The sequence below is a fragment of the Solanum lycopersicum genome, chromosome 10 (genome assembly GCF_036512215.1).
Source record: "Solanum lycopersicum chromosome 10, SLM_r2.1".
NCBI lineage: Eukaryota > Viridiplantae > Streptophyta > Magnoliopsida > Solanales > Solanaceae > Solanum > Solanum lycopersicum.
The window spans coordinates 64,518,904-64,534,591 of record NC_090809.1 but is presented as its reverse complement, the minus strand read 5'-3'; the positions used below and the strand labels follow the sequence as shown (position 1 = coordinate 64,534,591).

General features: G+C 34.2%; 3 protein-coding genes across 5 annotated transcripts; all 3 read left to right on the top strand.

Moving 5' to 3' along the window:
* The first annotated feature begins 2,855 nt into the window (after positions 1 to 2,855).
* On the top strand, positions 2,856 to 5,819 carry LOC101249777 (ribulose bisphosphate carboxylase/oxygenase activase, chloroplastic). The gene is made up of 7 exons (XM_010314058.4): positions 2,856 to 3,170; positions 3,865 to 4,178; positions 4,256 to 4,361; positions 4,432 to 4,517; positions 4,589 to 5,061; positions 5,155 to 5,476; positions 5,570 to 5,819. Exons 1-6 carry the CDS (start codon positions 3,126 to 3,128, stop codon positions 5,433 to 5,435), a joined length of 1,305 nt encoding a protein of 434 aa, XP_010312360.2. The 5' UTR covers positions 2,856 to 3,125; the 3' UTR covers positions 5,436 to 5,476; positions 5,570 to 5,819.
* Positions 5,820 to 9,119: 3,300 nt separating this feature from the next.
* On the top strand, positions 9,120 to 9,741 carry LOC778362 (uncharacterized). Its single transcript, NM_001247382.2, has 2 exons — positions 9,120 to 9,407; positions 9,491 to 9,741. The coding sequence occupies exons 1-2, from the start codon at positions 9,169 to 9,171 to the stop codon at positions 9,630 to 9,632; spliced, it is 381 nt and encodes a 126-aa protein (NP_001234311.1). The 5' UTR covers positions 9,120 to 9,168; the 3' UTR covers positions 9,633 to 9,741.
* Positions 9,742 to 9,874: 133 nt separating this feature from the next.
* LOC104644405 (probable protein S-acyltransferase 16) lies at positions 9,875 to 15,440 on the top strand. Of its 3 annotated transcripts, none has more exons than XM_010314056.4 (7): positions 9,875 to 11,505; positions 13,656 to 13,721; positions 13,829 to 13,930; positions 14,131 to 14,208; positions 14,286 to 14,384; positions 14,454 to 14,549; positions 14,677 to 15,440. In XM_010314056.4, the coding sequence occupies exons 1-7, from the start codon at positions 11,227 to 11,229 to the stop codon at positions 14,782 to 14,784; spliced, it is 828 nt and encodes a 275-aa protein (XP_010312358.1). In that variant the 5' UTR covers positions 9,875 to 11,226; the 3' UTR covers positions 14,785 to 15,440. The 3 variants fall into 3 exon arrangements, with proteins under 3 accessions (XP_010312358.1, XP_010312359.1, XP_010312357.1); XM_010314057.4 differs by having other exon boundaries at positions 13,656 to 13,748; positions 14,464 to 14,549; XM_010314055.4 differs by having other exon boundaries at positions 13,656 to 13,748.
* Positions 15,441 to 15,688: the final 248 nt, after the last annotated feature.

The window sequence follows — 15,688 nt, the reverse complement described above, 5'->3', positions numbered from 1 at the left end:
TAATTGAAGTTGCATGACTTGATCATGCAGATAATTGTATTTGTACTATGCAAAATAAAGAAGTTAATATATATCTTGTTGCTACTATATATATCTATCAGACCCCACTCATGGGATTTCACTAATATTTTGTTGGCTTGAGACTATGAACAAGAAAAAAGAAGTTTAGCTTATTAGATTAAGCAGTAGATGTGCATCAGAATAAAGTATTCATTTTATGGTATTGAAGTTGACAATAATAGATCAAGCAACAACAACAACACAAAAATTCAAGTGTTTCTGTTACTCAATGAAGTTAGGTATTGTGGAATAAGGCTAGCCTTACTGAGTGGAAAGAAGTGCAATTGTTACTAACAGGAAATCATGGTAGAGAAGGAGTTGGAGTAAATGCTTATTTTAGGAGTTGGAGAAATCCTAACTTATGAATTTTGGCTTACAAGTCATAAGCCAAAAGTCAATCCAAACAGGCCCTAAGAATGTTTCCAGGGCTGGAGAAGTTGAGGATTATTAATTGTCCATTGTTAAAAAGTATTCCAAATTGCTGTGTGAATTAAGCATCAGATAATTGAATATTTTGAAGAATCCTATATAAAATGGATAACTTTTTTTTTTTGAACAGATCCTTGAATCATTGACAGAGAGGAAACTTGAGGTCCAAACCAGGGAAACTCCGAGATGAACTAGGTGGAAAAAGGTATTTGCTTGTCTTATATGGTTTGTGGGGTGTGGAACTTCCGATATGGGATGAGTTCATGGATAGCTTGAGAGGAGTAAACACTTCTAGAGGAAACTGCATTCTCGTGACTGCTCGCATGAAACAAGTGGCATCCACTGTAGCGGTAGATGTTCATGTGTTGGGAAAGTTAGCAGAAGATCATTGTTGGTCCGTTTTCAAACAAAGAGCATTTGTTGATGGGGAGGTTCCAGAAGAAATGGTGAGCATGGAAAACAGGATTGTTGAAATATGTCAAGGTCTACCGTTGGCTGCAAGTGTGTTGGGAGACCTTTTACGCAACAAGAAAATCCAAAGATGTTCTATATATTGAGCTTTCAGTTGTTGAGAGTTTTAAATTTTTCCAGGTCAGGCATCAAGGAGTTGACAGTCTCAATTCAGGACTAAAGTAAGTCTCTAGCTAGTTCAAAAATGAGAAACATTACTTGTTTTTTTGCATGCAGAGACTGACAGTAAGTAATTCAACAATGACTCGAATGCATTGCAACGGTTTGCAGATTAAGTTTCACTCGAAGTGCAAAGAGGTCAAAAAACTTTCTACACGGCATTCATTTATCATTAAAAATGAAATCATGATCTGCAGATTAACAACGAAGTTTTAGAGGGTTTGAATTAGTAGGGAGGGTGTTGTTGATATGGACTTCAAATCTAGGCAACGAAGAACTCTTTATAGTAAAAAGATGAATGAGAAAGGAAAAATAAATTGTGCCTCCAAGATTTTCCCAACAGTAGGATTTCAAATCTCAAATTGTATTTTTCTTTTTAAATGTAAAACTATATTTTATTAAGAAGATCCATCACTTAAATTTAGCAAAAAATCATGATAATTACAAGTAGAAGTAGTTGATATTAATATGACGTAGAAGTTTACTACTACTTTAGACGTCTTCAACTCTATTGCCATTATTAAGTAGGAAGAGAACACCTAGAGGAAATAATTTGACAAAAAAACCATGTGAAACTTAAGATATAATTTGATAAGTTGCATATGAGGGTACCTTTACACCATCTCCTAGGGAAGATAAATTATGAGAATTTTATACCCTATTAACTACGTATGTTTTCGAGATATGTGCGGTAATTTTTATTGGTCCTAGTAATAAATTCTCTTCCATATATGTGCAAGCTTTTTATATATGGACTATGGTTATTCATAAATTAAAGTGAAGGTTCAAACTTTTCTAATTTATGTGTGAAAATATGTTGAAGTTTCAAATACTATTCACAATTTATAATTCTAACACTTGTTAATTGAAACTTAAAGAATGATTTATAAAGTTCAACCTGATAAATATTGAATCTCCAATTAGAAGTCTTCTAATTGAGTTTTTATTTCCTATTTTAACTAGGATATTTTTATCAAAAATATTTTCTACAGTAAAAATAGCTAAACACTAGATAGTATCAAAACGCTGACTAAAACTTAATTATAAGGCGAAAAAAGCTATGCTTATTTGCCAATTTCTTCCCAATTTTTATCTCTTTATTCCTAAATTAGTTCCTTTTTTAGAAAGTATAATAAAAAGAAACCAAAATTTTCATATAATATTTTAGACTTCTTATAAATGATCCAATAACAGCCTCAGATTCTCCTTATCCATCAGGAGTACACCAACAACATTCAGAAAGTGATAATTACATCTATGGAGGAAAAAACATCTTTAAATCTAACCTCATATTAAAGTGATTGCCACACATATTTTGTTGTTACTCAATCTAGTCATTCATCCAAGCAAGTAAAAGAAGAAAATATATATATATATATATATATATATATATTAAAAACACTTTTCAAATTATTAATTTCGTTTCTAAATTATGGACAGCTTATTTAACTAGCCAAATTCAAATACATTCCTAATCTATCACATGACATAACAAGTTGTCTCAAACTCTTGTAGAATCATGAGACTCTTAATAAAAATAGAGAAAAGTATTAAAACACCCCTAAACTTGACGAGAATTTTAAGCCGTATTTAACTCATGTTGCAAGATCAAAAGGTATATTTAAGTTTAATTAATCAAGCATAGTGATTTTTTAAGAATGTTAATAATTCAAAAATAAAATTCATAATTCAGAGCGATTTCTCAATACTTGTCTCAAATTTTATTTTATTTTTTAAAAGAATAAGGAATTAAAAGCCCATGCCCAAAATTACAAGTCACCTTCACATCTCACCCTTAGATAACCAATCTTCAATTTGTGGCCATTGAGTAAAGGCAAGCCAAATCCACATAATTTTGTTACACTTATTTCCCACACACTCCTTACAACTAACTACTACTATAAAGCCTATCTCTTCCCATACTTTTTTTTCATCAACAATTTTTTTCAAATTTTTAAGGCAAATCAAGGAAGCTTTTTTCATCAATTTCTTTTTAGTCATCAAGAATGGCTGCCTCAGTGTCAACCATTGGAGCTGCCAGCAAAGCACCAGTATGTGTTATTTTTGTTTTCCTCATCAAATTCTCCTAAACATGTCAATTTGTTTACTGAATTATCATGTCTTTTAGTTCTATATAGTTCAAGATTCATGTATCTTATCTTGAAATTATTCTATCTCAACTGTTGGTAGCCACATATAAATTTTACATCTTTAGTTGTGTATGATTAAAGAAGAATTAAGGGTGAAAATAGTAGCTATTAATCATGTTAATAATTTCGGGTAGTAACTAGAATTAAGACTTTTTTTTGTGGGTTCTTTGATATAGGGACATTGAATTTTTTGGAGAACTGGCCAAAAAAAAGAAGAAAAAATTGGGGGTGTTTAGTCCTAGAAGCCATATATGGTTCTATTGATATATCATAGTCAGGAAGGACATATTTTTGTATATTTGGAGATTCATTAATTTCAAACTTATCATTATTTTACTCTTAATAACCTATTTATCTTAATAAATAAGGGAGACAGAATTTGAAGTTAAAGGGTTCAGAATTTCTAGCTTTTTTTTTTGTAAATATAAAATGAATTTTGTTATAAGATATATACCCTATTTAGACCATGGTTAGTTGGTTCGACAAAACTCGTAGCTCCACCCAAACAGTCAGTCATCAAGAAGTGTTCCGTTTCTAAACTTTTGTCATGAATATGTTTGTTGGATTTTACTAAAACATTACATTGTTGGTGCAGTTGAGTTTGAACAACTCAGTTGCTGGAACTTCCGTTCCAAGCACCGCCTTCTTTGGAAAATCCTTGAAAAAAGTGTATGCAAAAGGTGTTTCCGGCCCCAAGGTTTCAAACAGGAACTTGAGGATTGTAGCTCAAGAAGTAGACGAAACGAAAGAGGACAGATGGAAGGGTCTTTATGATAACACATCGGATGACCAACAGGACATTGCAAGGGGTAAGGGTCTGGTTGACAGTCTTTTCCAGGCTCCTACTGGTACTGGTACTCACCACGCCATCATGAATTCCTACGAATACGTCAGCCAGGCTCTTAAAACGTAACTACATTACTCACTCTATTTGACGAAACACACATACATTGCTTTCAGTTTTGATTTTTACCTGATTTGTGTAGGTACCAATTGGACAACAAATTGGACGGTTTCTACATTGCTCCTGCTTTCATGGACAAACTTGTTGTTCACATCACCAAGAACTTCTTGACATTGCCCAACATCAAGGTCTGTTAAAACATATACTTTTTTTTTTTTTTGTGGTTGAAAAAATAGTTGAACTTTGTGTTTCTTATAGGTTCCACTCATCTTGGGTGTATGGGGAGGCAAAGGTCAAGGTAAATCATTCCAATGTGAGCTTGTCTTCAGAAAGATGGGAATCAAGTGAGTATTTTGTATATGTTTAGTTATTAGTTAAGTCAAATGGGCTCTTACTAACTTAAGATGTGTTGCAGCCCCATTATGATGAGTGCCGGAGAATTGGAAAGTGGAAATGCAGGAGAGCCAGCTAAATTGATTAGGCAAAGGTACAGAGAGGCAGCTGAAATCATCAGGAAAGGAAACATGTGTTGTCTCTTCATCAACGATCTCGATGCAGGAGCTGGTAGAATGGGTGGAACTACCCAATACACCGTCAACAACCAGATGGTGAATGCCACCCTCATGAACATTGCTGACAACCCAACAAATGTCCAGCTCCCTGGTATGTACAACAAGCAAGAGAACGCCAGGGTACCCATTATTGTCACTGGTAACGACTTCTCCACATTGTATGCTCCTCTTATCCGTGATGGTCGTATGGAGAAGTTCTACTGGGCACCAACTAGGGAGGATAGAATTGGTGTTTGCAAGGGTATTTTCAGAACTGACAACGTCCCTGAGGAAGCTGTTGTAAAGATTGTCGATTCCTTCCCTGGACAATCTATTGGTACAAACACTAAAGAATTCTAAAATGAAAATTTATCTTTTTGAGTCTTTTTGTTAATAACTGATCATTTGTTGTTGTTGTGATAACAAACAGATTTCTTTGGTGCTTTGAGGGCACGAGTATATGACGATGAAGTGAGGAAATGGGTTTCAGGAACTGGAATTGAACTCATTGGTGAAAAACTTTTGAACTCTAGAGATGGACCCCCAACTTTTGAGCAACCAAAAATGACCCTTGAGAAGCTCCTTGAGTATGGTAACATGCTTGTTCAAGAGCAAGAGAATGTCAAGAGAGTCCAGTTGGCTGAAACCTATCTTAAAGAGGCAGCTCTCGGAGATGCTAACGCTGATGCCATCAACACTGGAACTTTCTAAGAACCTTCACCAAGCTCAAAAGTCGTCTAAACAATGAAGAGGTTGGACATCTTTTTGTTTTCTCAAAAAGCTTTACTAATAATCGGAGAACGAAAATGTCTAAAAAGTTTTCATTATTGGTTGTGTGGATGCAGGCGAAAAAAGCGCGACATGTCAACTTCCAGGAGTGATGATGTATTTTATTTCTTCAACTTTTTTTGAGGCAATTTGTGAGGGTAGCTATAGAATGTGACTCAACTGTTTAATATTGTTATGTAAATCAGTTGTGTTCCACTGTTAAGGGAATACAAACTCCAAAATAATCTTTTGTTTTCAGTTTTTGTCCATTATATTCTTCTGTAATAAACTTGTTGATTTGGAACGTCAATATATTTGCTTTGTAAATGACTCCCTCTCTGTACTCAAATGACTAATCTGCAAGTTAATCTACAGGTTGAGTTCTTCATCAAGTAATAACATTTTCTCGAAACATAACATCATTTATAAAAAGGCCTATTGAATTGAAATCGACTATCACACTTTGTTTGGATGGTTGATATAATGATGAAAATAAAAAGTTTTGGTTGCTTTAATACTATTAAAAAATATTAACAATCAAGTTAAACAAACAAAAGAACATGTTCACATTCAAATTTTCAGGAAGTAGATGAACATTAGGGGGATAATTGAGCGGGTTGGGTCAGAAAGCAAAAGAACATATTCTCATACAATACCTTTGAATTTGTAAAGAAAATTATGATTATGTAATACATCAGCAATTAAATATTTTGATGCAAATGACTTTTTGAGGGCGAGGCTATTGCGAGTGCTCCAGACACTTGTGAAAAACCATTTAAGATCGAACGGCTAGCCGTTTGAATTGAACCCTTTATATAAAGCAGCTCTCTTCTTTTCTTTCTCACCATGAGAATTTATATATAAAAAAACATAGAGAAGATATTATTCTGGAATCGCTCTTCCATTCCGGTAACATTTCCTCCATAGTAACTTGTTCTATTTCGAATCGATTTTTTGTAAAAGCTTTGTTTTTTATGACTTCACTTATCTATATATTTGCTACTTCAATTTGCTTTATCTGGAATTGTCTTAACACATGTTCCTTTTGATTTTAATCATGATTATGAGTTTAACTTCTTATTCTAATTTGTTTAGGTTGTATTCAATATATATATATATGTATATAGCAATGATTTTTTTTTTATGTTGGCTAATTTAAATAAATGACTAGCCTTGTTTTCAAAATCTATTCTTGTTGCTTTTTTCTGCATTATGTTGCTAAAATTTGTCACGCTTATCTGGAGTTGTGGTCATGCTCTGTTTCATGACATGACCATCTAAAAACAAATGTTCTATATAATCTTGTAATACTTCATTTAGCTGATCCTCTCTACTGCCTAACATGCCATGATGACCTTTTCTTTTTGTAGTTTTGGTGCATATCTTCCTTCTTGATATTAAATTCAACGATTCGTCACTTATTTATTTACTAGATAGGTATGGCCCGTGCCCAACATTTACATTTTGAATTCTCTTCTGGGAAAATAAATTTCAACATGTAGCTGGCTCAAGGTTCAGACTTGCTAAAGAATAATTATAAGGATACAGAAGAAGTTGATTGATTCAGACAATAATTTAGAAGTAGAGGAATTTTGTGATAATTGAGAAGCAAATTGACCCAATACATAGTCTCAACTTCATAAAAACTCAGCTGCTCAAATGTTTCTTCAAAAATTACTACTTCTCCGTCAAGTACTTTGCTTCTGCAAATTACTAATAGCAGAAATATGATTTACATAGAATCTGTAAAAACTAATATATTAGGAATCACAATAAAAAGCAACAATAACGTACCCACTGTCATCCTACAGCATGGGGTCGCGCATACGCAGCCTTTATCTTACCTGACCACCATATTGTAAGCAGAGAGGTTAATGGACTTTATCTTACCCTACCACCACATTGGAGGTTTTTTCCAATTGACCCTACACTCAAGAAAAAAGAAGCTTGTAACAAAGGTACAATTGATAATAATAGAACATTATTACAATAGTACAATGAAAATAACAGAGATTGAAGGACAAATAACCACCAAACACTTTGTTTAACATACAAAATGGTAAACTAAAAATGTTATAAAATGACCTGATGAACACTTAACCACTGTCAGCCAACATTAAAAGCACAATTTGGATTTTGAACTTGTTACCAAGCATCTTTGATTAATATTAGAGAATGTCATGGCTTTGCTACTTGAGTTTAGGGCTAAAACTTACCCAATTGCATGTCCAACACGAATGCAATAACAATTCTGAAAAGTCAAGTCGTAAATGAACATGTCGTTTCCCAAAATATGATTATTGATTATATCCCCCTCCTTTCAATTTAGTCTTTTTTATGTTTAGCTACTAAGTACTACAACTACTTTAGCATGGCTAGCAAGGTGCACCACCAACGCCACTAGCCCCCTAAAGACAAATTATAGAAGTTTGATAAGTTGTCAAAATCCAATATGTTAGAATATTCAATAATCCTAAAGTCTTACTAGGCGGATTACCAAGAATCATTGTACATTTTTTGTTAGGTGTATACAATTTTTTGTCACTCACATCATTCGAAGTGCGGCAGCACTCTAAGGTTGGTAGTTCTAAAATTTTAAGATTGAAAACATTCTGGAAAAAAAGACATGTTAAAAATGTTGGTTTTTATTTGCCGTAATTCTTTAGGTTTTTCTTTTAAGAAGAAAAAGTTTTTGATTGACTAATTTTTTTTTTGTAGGAAAACTTTTGGATTGATTAATTTTATAAATACAAGAATGTTTCTTCTAACTTCATCAGCAATCACAAACTTGATATGTTATCATTGGTGTGAATATCCTATGTATTTCGAGTGAATTGATTAAGTTTTGTATTCTCATACTTATAGTGGGATTGCTCATCTCCTTTGTGGACGTAGGTTGATTGATCGAACCACGTTAAATCTTTGTGTCTTTTGGTATATTTCTCGTTGTCTTCATTCTACTCGTAGTATTTCGAGGTTTGCATTGCTAGCTTCCGCATTACACCTGCTTACTTACGGTCCTAACATATCGATCATTGAGTACTCGAGCACCCAGAGTGTGGGAACGCCCCTGCTGCTATTTGCCTGACGATCACGGTTGACAATTCTAACTGGGCTCTAGTAGCGGGGAATGTGCTTAAATTTCGTATCAAGTCAAACCAGGTCATTCTTGTGAAACGGAGTTAAGTATCATAATTTAGTAATATCCTATGTACCGATTCTGTCACAACTTTACATCAATTTTTTAACCAATTCGAAGAGAGCTCTCGTCAAAAAAAATTATAGTAAAACTATTTTGAGAAAATAAAAAAAATTATCCAAAAAGATGGATAAGTTAAGAAGAGAATTGTACAAGAGTAACGACGAACCCAAACAAAAAATAACACAGAAAAACTGGTTGGACAGCGAAAATCTGGAACTTTGGGACCCCACTTATCCTTTTCCCGTTCGATATCTATATTGAATCTTACCACATTTAAGGATAATACGACATATTAGTGAAAAAAATTGAATACAAGACGTTTAATAGTGAGCCCACTTATCCTTGAGTCTGATGTGGATTCCTTATCCAATTTTTCTCACATGTGGCAGCAACAGCAAATCAATCTCTCACTTGATTTATACTACACCATATCTTATCATCTCACATCCAAGAAACATATAACATCTTTTCACCATGGCCTCCTCCTCTATAGCTTGTGTGCAATTTTCAGTGAAGAAATCCCTTGTAATTCCATCAACTATTGTTGGTACAAAATCCCCTGTAACTCATAAAAACAAAAAACAGAGATCGTTGAAAGTGGTGGCCGCCATTGGAGATGTTTCATCCGATGGAACAGTTTACTTAATTGCTGGTGCTGCTGCTGTAGCATTAGTCGGAACTGCTTTCCCTATACTCTTTTCTCGCAAAGACCTGTCTGTACTAACTTCATTTTTCCCTTTTTGCGATTTATCAATGCAAAGTTATATGTGAATTTCTGAATTTGTAATAATAATAGGTGTCCAGAATGTGATGGGGCAGGATTTGTGAGGAAAGGAGGGGCGGCAGCTTTGAAAGCGAATGCAGCTAGAAAAGATGAAGTTCAGATTGTTTGTGCAAATTGCAATGGTCTTGGCAAACTCAACCAAGTAGACAAGTAAACATCATCACATAATATTATTATACACCATATGCTTCCATAAGTACCTACCTATGGAACTTGTAGCTCCTTCGTATTTGCAAGTTATTAAAGTAATACAGTTGAACTCCAATTAATTTCTATCAAACAATGTTGGCCTCAGTATGAAATCAATATTTATGGAGTTTGAATAACATGCCTTGATAAAGTTGTCGCCTACTGCTGCGCCAGTTGGTGATTTAGATATATGTTCGGAACCTTGCATCGGCCAAAAGTCCAAAATAATTTATTTGGTATCAATTAGAAAAAGAACAACCAAATAATAAATTAATAAATCAAATGATACAAAAATTTTAGATGAATTAAGGTCGATGACTATTCTATTTGCCGTTCATGAGTAAAAATTGCTCGTTAATTTGTACGTTTCTTTTTTAATAGCAAACTTTACTTGAAATATTGTAATTCAGTCATTTTTACATAATCAAGTTAGATAAGCAAATATTGAATTGATTGGATCATGATTTTATAAAAAAATGTGTTTGGAAATTAATATTCGAGCCACGAAAACTTGGTCTGTTTATGTTTTCAAAATTAAGAAGAAGAAAAGTTTCTTCAAATTTGCTTTGACATATTTTTAATTAAATTTACTGATAATTATGTCAATTCAAAAATAGAAAAAGAAAGAATATTTTGTAATCAAACCCTTCTAATAAATAATTAACAGACATTCATTAAATAAGTAAGAGCCTATTCGGATTAAAATATAAGTAAAGTTTATTTAATTCTAAATTAAAAAGAGGAAACTTATGTAAATCTCACAAGTTTCAAAGTTAATTATTTAGATTTTTCGTATCTTATTAACATTTTATTCCTGCAAATATGTTCTAAATACATTGTAATATGTACGACATATAAATATACACAGACAGAGTTAGCATCAATTAACCAAAAATTTTATGTGCAAATTTTTGATCAAATTTAAATTTTTGAACTCTCGAAAAATGAAATATATTGTATTAATTGGGACAAAGTGAATAGTAATTAGGATCATTAGGATTTTGAGAGAGGATCATTAGGATGTGACAAAAGTACTGAAAACAAAACTTATAATATGTGCAAATTACTAGTTTTCTGTTTGAACTATTGATAATAGATTAAAAATAGTTTTTTACTAGTTAACTAAGTTTAGATACAGACCGAACGTAACAAGTGGTTTCAAACTCTTATAACAGTGTAAGATTCTTAGTAAAAATTCAAGAGAAGTGTGAAAAATATCCTAAACTTGACAATAATCTAGGAGATATGCTTAATTTTAACTAGTCAAGTAAAAAAATACTTTTAAGATTATCAATAGTTTATGAATGAAACTAATATTTTACGTCGAGTTAAATAATTTTACCCAAATATATATATATATATATAATTGGGTACAATTATATTTGGCTAGGAAGTTAAATATAGTTATCTAAGTTGTAAGTCTATAAAACCAAACACCGCTCCAATTTTGCGTTAGATCCAACCTGTAAATTCATTTTCCATTTCCCCCTCCAACCTCGCCGGCGACGCCGTCTGTATCCTCTTCTCCCAGCCACCACTCCGGCAAGTGAAAAGCGGAGATGAAAGCAACACGTGGCTGCAGATTCTCCTTCCACGTCACCCTCGTCTCTGCGGCAATTGCTTACATTTACTTCTCCACTGTATTTGTATTCATTGATCAGTGGTTGGGACTTTGGTCGTCTCCCGGTATACTTAACGCCATCCTGTTTTCCGTCGTTGCTCTCTTCTGCATTTTGAGTTACCCACTTGCAATATACACTGATCCGGGTCGTGTTCCTAGCTCATTCATACCCGATGTCGAAGACCCGGAGAATACGGTTCAAGAGATCAAGCGAAAGGTTTTGTTCGTTTCTTACCTTAACAATTTACTTTAATGTCGTATATTCTACTTGTATTATGCTGCTTAGTGCACAGAGCTGCTTTTTTTTTTTTTAAGGAGGTAGAGGCTAGAGTGTGTGAACTAGTTAATAACACATTGAACTAGATTCAAGTTGTGGCTTGTGCTTCTGCTGAAATGGAGTTTTGGTTTTATATTAATGGAGTACACCAGTTATGAAATATGGCATTAACATCTGTAGCAGATACAGGAAGAAATTATTTCTAGGTTATTATAATGATATGATCATGTGGAGTTTATAATAACAAATATGTCACCTAGCATGACAAGTGAGCAAGTCAAGCAAAACCCTGAGGATAATGAATTTACTGTTAAAATTATTCTGTTGGATGCTTTTGTCATACTGGATGAAGTCAATTATTGGAAAATCTTCCTTTCAAATACTTGCTCTTGTAATGCTTGATTATGGGCAAAGGTCTTAGGTGGACTGGCAGAACGTTGATACTTCAATATCTGTTAACTGTATACAGTGATTTCGTCCCTCTGTGAGCTGAATGAAAACACGGAGGATTATTCTTTTGTACTTATGGAATTCGAGGTTGGAACCCCTTTAACTGTGCTCTATCCCAAAACTTTCTTCTTTTAAAGTCTTTGCCTCTTTAGATAAGCATTTCATTGTCAATATCGAGAAAATCCAATCCATTGCAAAAGAAACAAACTGTTCTAAACCTCCTTTGTTACTTGATGCTGCAAAAAGAAGAAGATGTTTTTAGTTTCATGCAGAAGTCACCTATTACCCAACACTGTCCCCCTGCCCTTGTATGGAGATTGTTTTGAATAGGTACTCTAATGTGGCATGCACTGCCAATGGAAGTACAATGTAATATTGAGGTGCTTTAAAAACTTAGTTGTCGCAACTATAATGAGTAGAGAGACTTAGCAGAGAAATAACCCCTTTTCTTCCCTACTCGTAAATAGAGCCTATAATCTGGCCACAAAAATCATAACCTTTTAATAGTGGCGTCAACTCCTAAGTATGCCCTTGTTCAGAAAGTTCCCTTCTCAATCTTCATCCCAAGAAAAAGGGATGGTCCATTCAGCTCAATTTCTAACTCTGCAGCAAGCACATTAAATTGTTTAGAAAAATTTCCTTCAATGTACACTTCTTTTGCTATAGTGACCAGAATTTGATTCTTCTACCAAGTACCATCATTAATTTTCAAATTTGATGTGATTTCAAAGCCCTCAGTTGGTTTCCACAAACTCAACCCCTTAGAATTTGCCACAAGTCTTGACTTGCATTGACCGTCTTCTACTCCTTTACTCATTGCTACAACAGATCTGTGCAGTCTATCCTCCTTATCAAACTTATTGATGAACCTTCATAACTATTTTCCCTGCTTGGTAATGTTGTCGCTCCACCTCTATAAACATGAAACCGGAATGTCTTACTATTTCCTCCCCATTGAAAGTCATACATTCTTTAATCTGGTCTTTGCCTTTGTCACGTAGTAATTTCTCTCTTAGTGCAAACTTAAGGTTGAGAGACTGGTCTTTCAACACTCTAAAGATTATTGATCCAGGAATGGCATTTCCTGGGTAGTGTTTTTACTGGTATTCAACTGGCAGGCAAGTTGAGTGAACATTTTTTTTTTTGAAAAAAAGATAATCCAAAAAATGATAAACTTGAAAGAACCCATAGAAGTATAATCTGGAAGTGTGTCAAAATTAGTATAATAGGTATGAACATTTTATATCTATTTGAATTGAAGAATGTTGTTTCTCATTCTCAAACCAAACTATTAACTACCTTGAGAAAATGACCAAAATCGTCCTTAAGGCTAAGTTGCTCGGACTCTCCAAAATTGCTACCACACCCGTGTCGGATCTTCCAAAAATGCTTTACTTTTGGAGGATCCGACACGCAGCCGTCGACGTTTCTGAAGAGTCCGAGCAACATAGCCTTGATGCATAGGGTTTGAATTGTTTTTGTCCTTCATATATACCATCTTATCGAACTAGTACTTGATGTATGTAAAAAGATATCAATTTGGTCCTTATCCCTAAAACTAACACTAGAAGTAAAAGTTCTGTCAAATTTAATTGTGGAGTCCTTTGATGTGATTTCTTTTCTGTTGAATTACTTTGCAGGGTGGGGATATGAGATACTGCCAGAAGTGTTCCCTTTATAAGCCTCCACGTGCCCATCATTGTCGTGTATGTAATAGATGTGTACTGCGAATGGTGTGCCTCTATGTTTACTTTTATGTTATTATCTTGATATCCTTGATAATATACTAAATCATTTGCCTCTTGAATACAAGGATCATCATTGTGTGTGGATGAATAATTGTGTGGGCCATGCAAACTACAAGATCTTCTTCATCTTCGTTTTATACGCAGTTATTGCTTGCATATATTCCCTGGTAAGAAGCTGACATTTTGACGCCTTTTAGAGGCTGTATATGATCTTGGTATGCTATGCCTGTATCCTTTCTTCCTTTATATTCGTATTTCTAATTTGGTGCTTATGATGAAATTTGATTGATCAACATAACCTACAAAAATTTAAGTATCTTTGTGTTTGCTCGCGACCCTTCAACACTTGCTACTTTTGTTTCTTCAGGTTCTGCTTGTTGGTAGCATAACTATTGATTCTCCAAAGCACGACCAGCAAAGTGAAGGTTCTTACAGAACAGTATATGTAATTTCTCATGAACTAGTTTTGTTCTCAGTACTATTTCGTTCATCCATTTGCTCAGATATTGTTCCTTTTAGCAGATTCTTTCAGGGCTTCTACTGGTCCCACTAAGCTTGGTACTGGGTTTTTTTTTGGGTTGGCATGTGCACCTGATTTTGCAAAACAAGACAACCATTGAGGTCTGTCTACCTGAATATATGCTACTTTATTCGATTATTTTCAAGTTATAACTGATTAGTGCCTAATAGTACCAAGAAGGTGTCAGAGCTATGTGGCTGGCTGAAAAGGGAGGTCATGTGCATTCACATCCATATGATCTTGGTGCATATGAGAATTTGATATCAGTAAGTAATCATTCTTCTTTCTCTATATGCTATCATCAACTTACTTTTCCTTGGTCCATAATTCTTTTGTCTTGATTTTCCGACTTCTTTGGTTTAATCATTTTTATTGGTTTGCCTGGGAATGCAGGTTCTAGGCCCAAATGTATGTTGCTGGGCGTGCCCCACAACAAGGCATATAGGTTCTGGCCTTCGATATCGGACACCATTTGAGGGCTTTTCCTCGACATCAAGATAAACATGTTACTGAAACACCCTGTGACAAGATGGCAATGTTTTAGTTGCCAAAGAAGCAGAGGAAGCCTTGTTCTGCTTTGGAAGTAGCAAGCTTGACAGTGTCAGCTGCTTGCCATCAGCCAAGATTAACAACATGGAGGTGATTTTTCAATTTTTTGTTTTCTGTCATTTCAGAGATCTCCAGTCTGAGACACTAACAAAAAGGTAACGAGAGTTATCGAAGAGGTTGTCAATAGAAGAGAGTTGATAGTTCCCATTGTTCATAGTTGGGATTACAAAGCTAGCATACACCATGTAAAATAGAAAAGAACTTGCATGTAGCTCAAACAGCTGTCTTCCTTCTTCCAGCATCATTGGTAATGTTGACAAAATGACAGGCCATTGGTGAATCCTTTTTCTTGAAACAAATCATAGCAACTTAGGGTGAAAGTTAATTCAAAGTTTTTCAATCTTGTCAAGGGTTAAATAGGTTTGGCGAAGGGCGGTGTTTAAGATTTTTTTTTCCTCAACTATCTTGTATTTGATAATTAATCCAAATTCATTTAAGCCCAGCCTACCAAGGAAACATTTTTATATTTTTATTGTTCAAATTTGAGACTTGTAATTAAGATATTCCTTCTGTCTATCTTCAAAAAATAAAATGAATTATTCCTTCTATATGTTTGTTGCTTAACGATGGTTGGTGAGCGCAAAACATTGTTGGGCTGCATCACATGTATATGCATACGAGACTGAGACCAAGAAACTCAACTGGCTACTCACGGAAAACGATAATTGAACAAGCTCAGGGGAATTGTTGAGGGTCATTTGGACTTCAGTGCTGTCTTTAATTTTTGTCATCATAACAAACATTTTATTTTTCCATTAATATCCAACAAGTTATAATAGAATATAACTGAAAAATT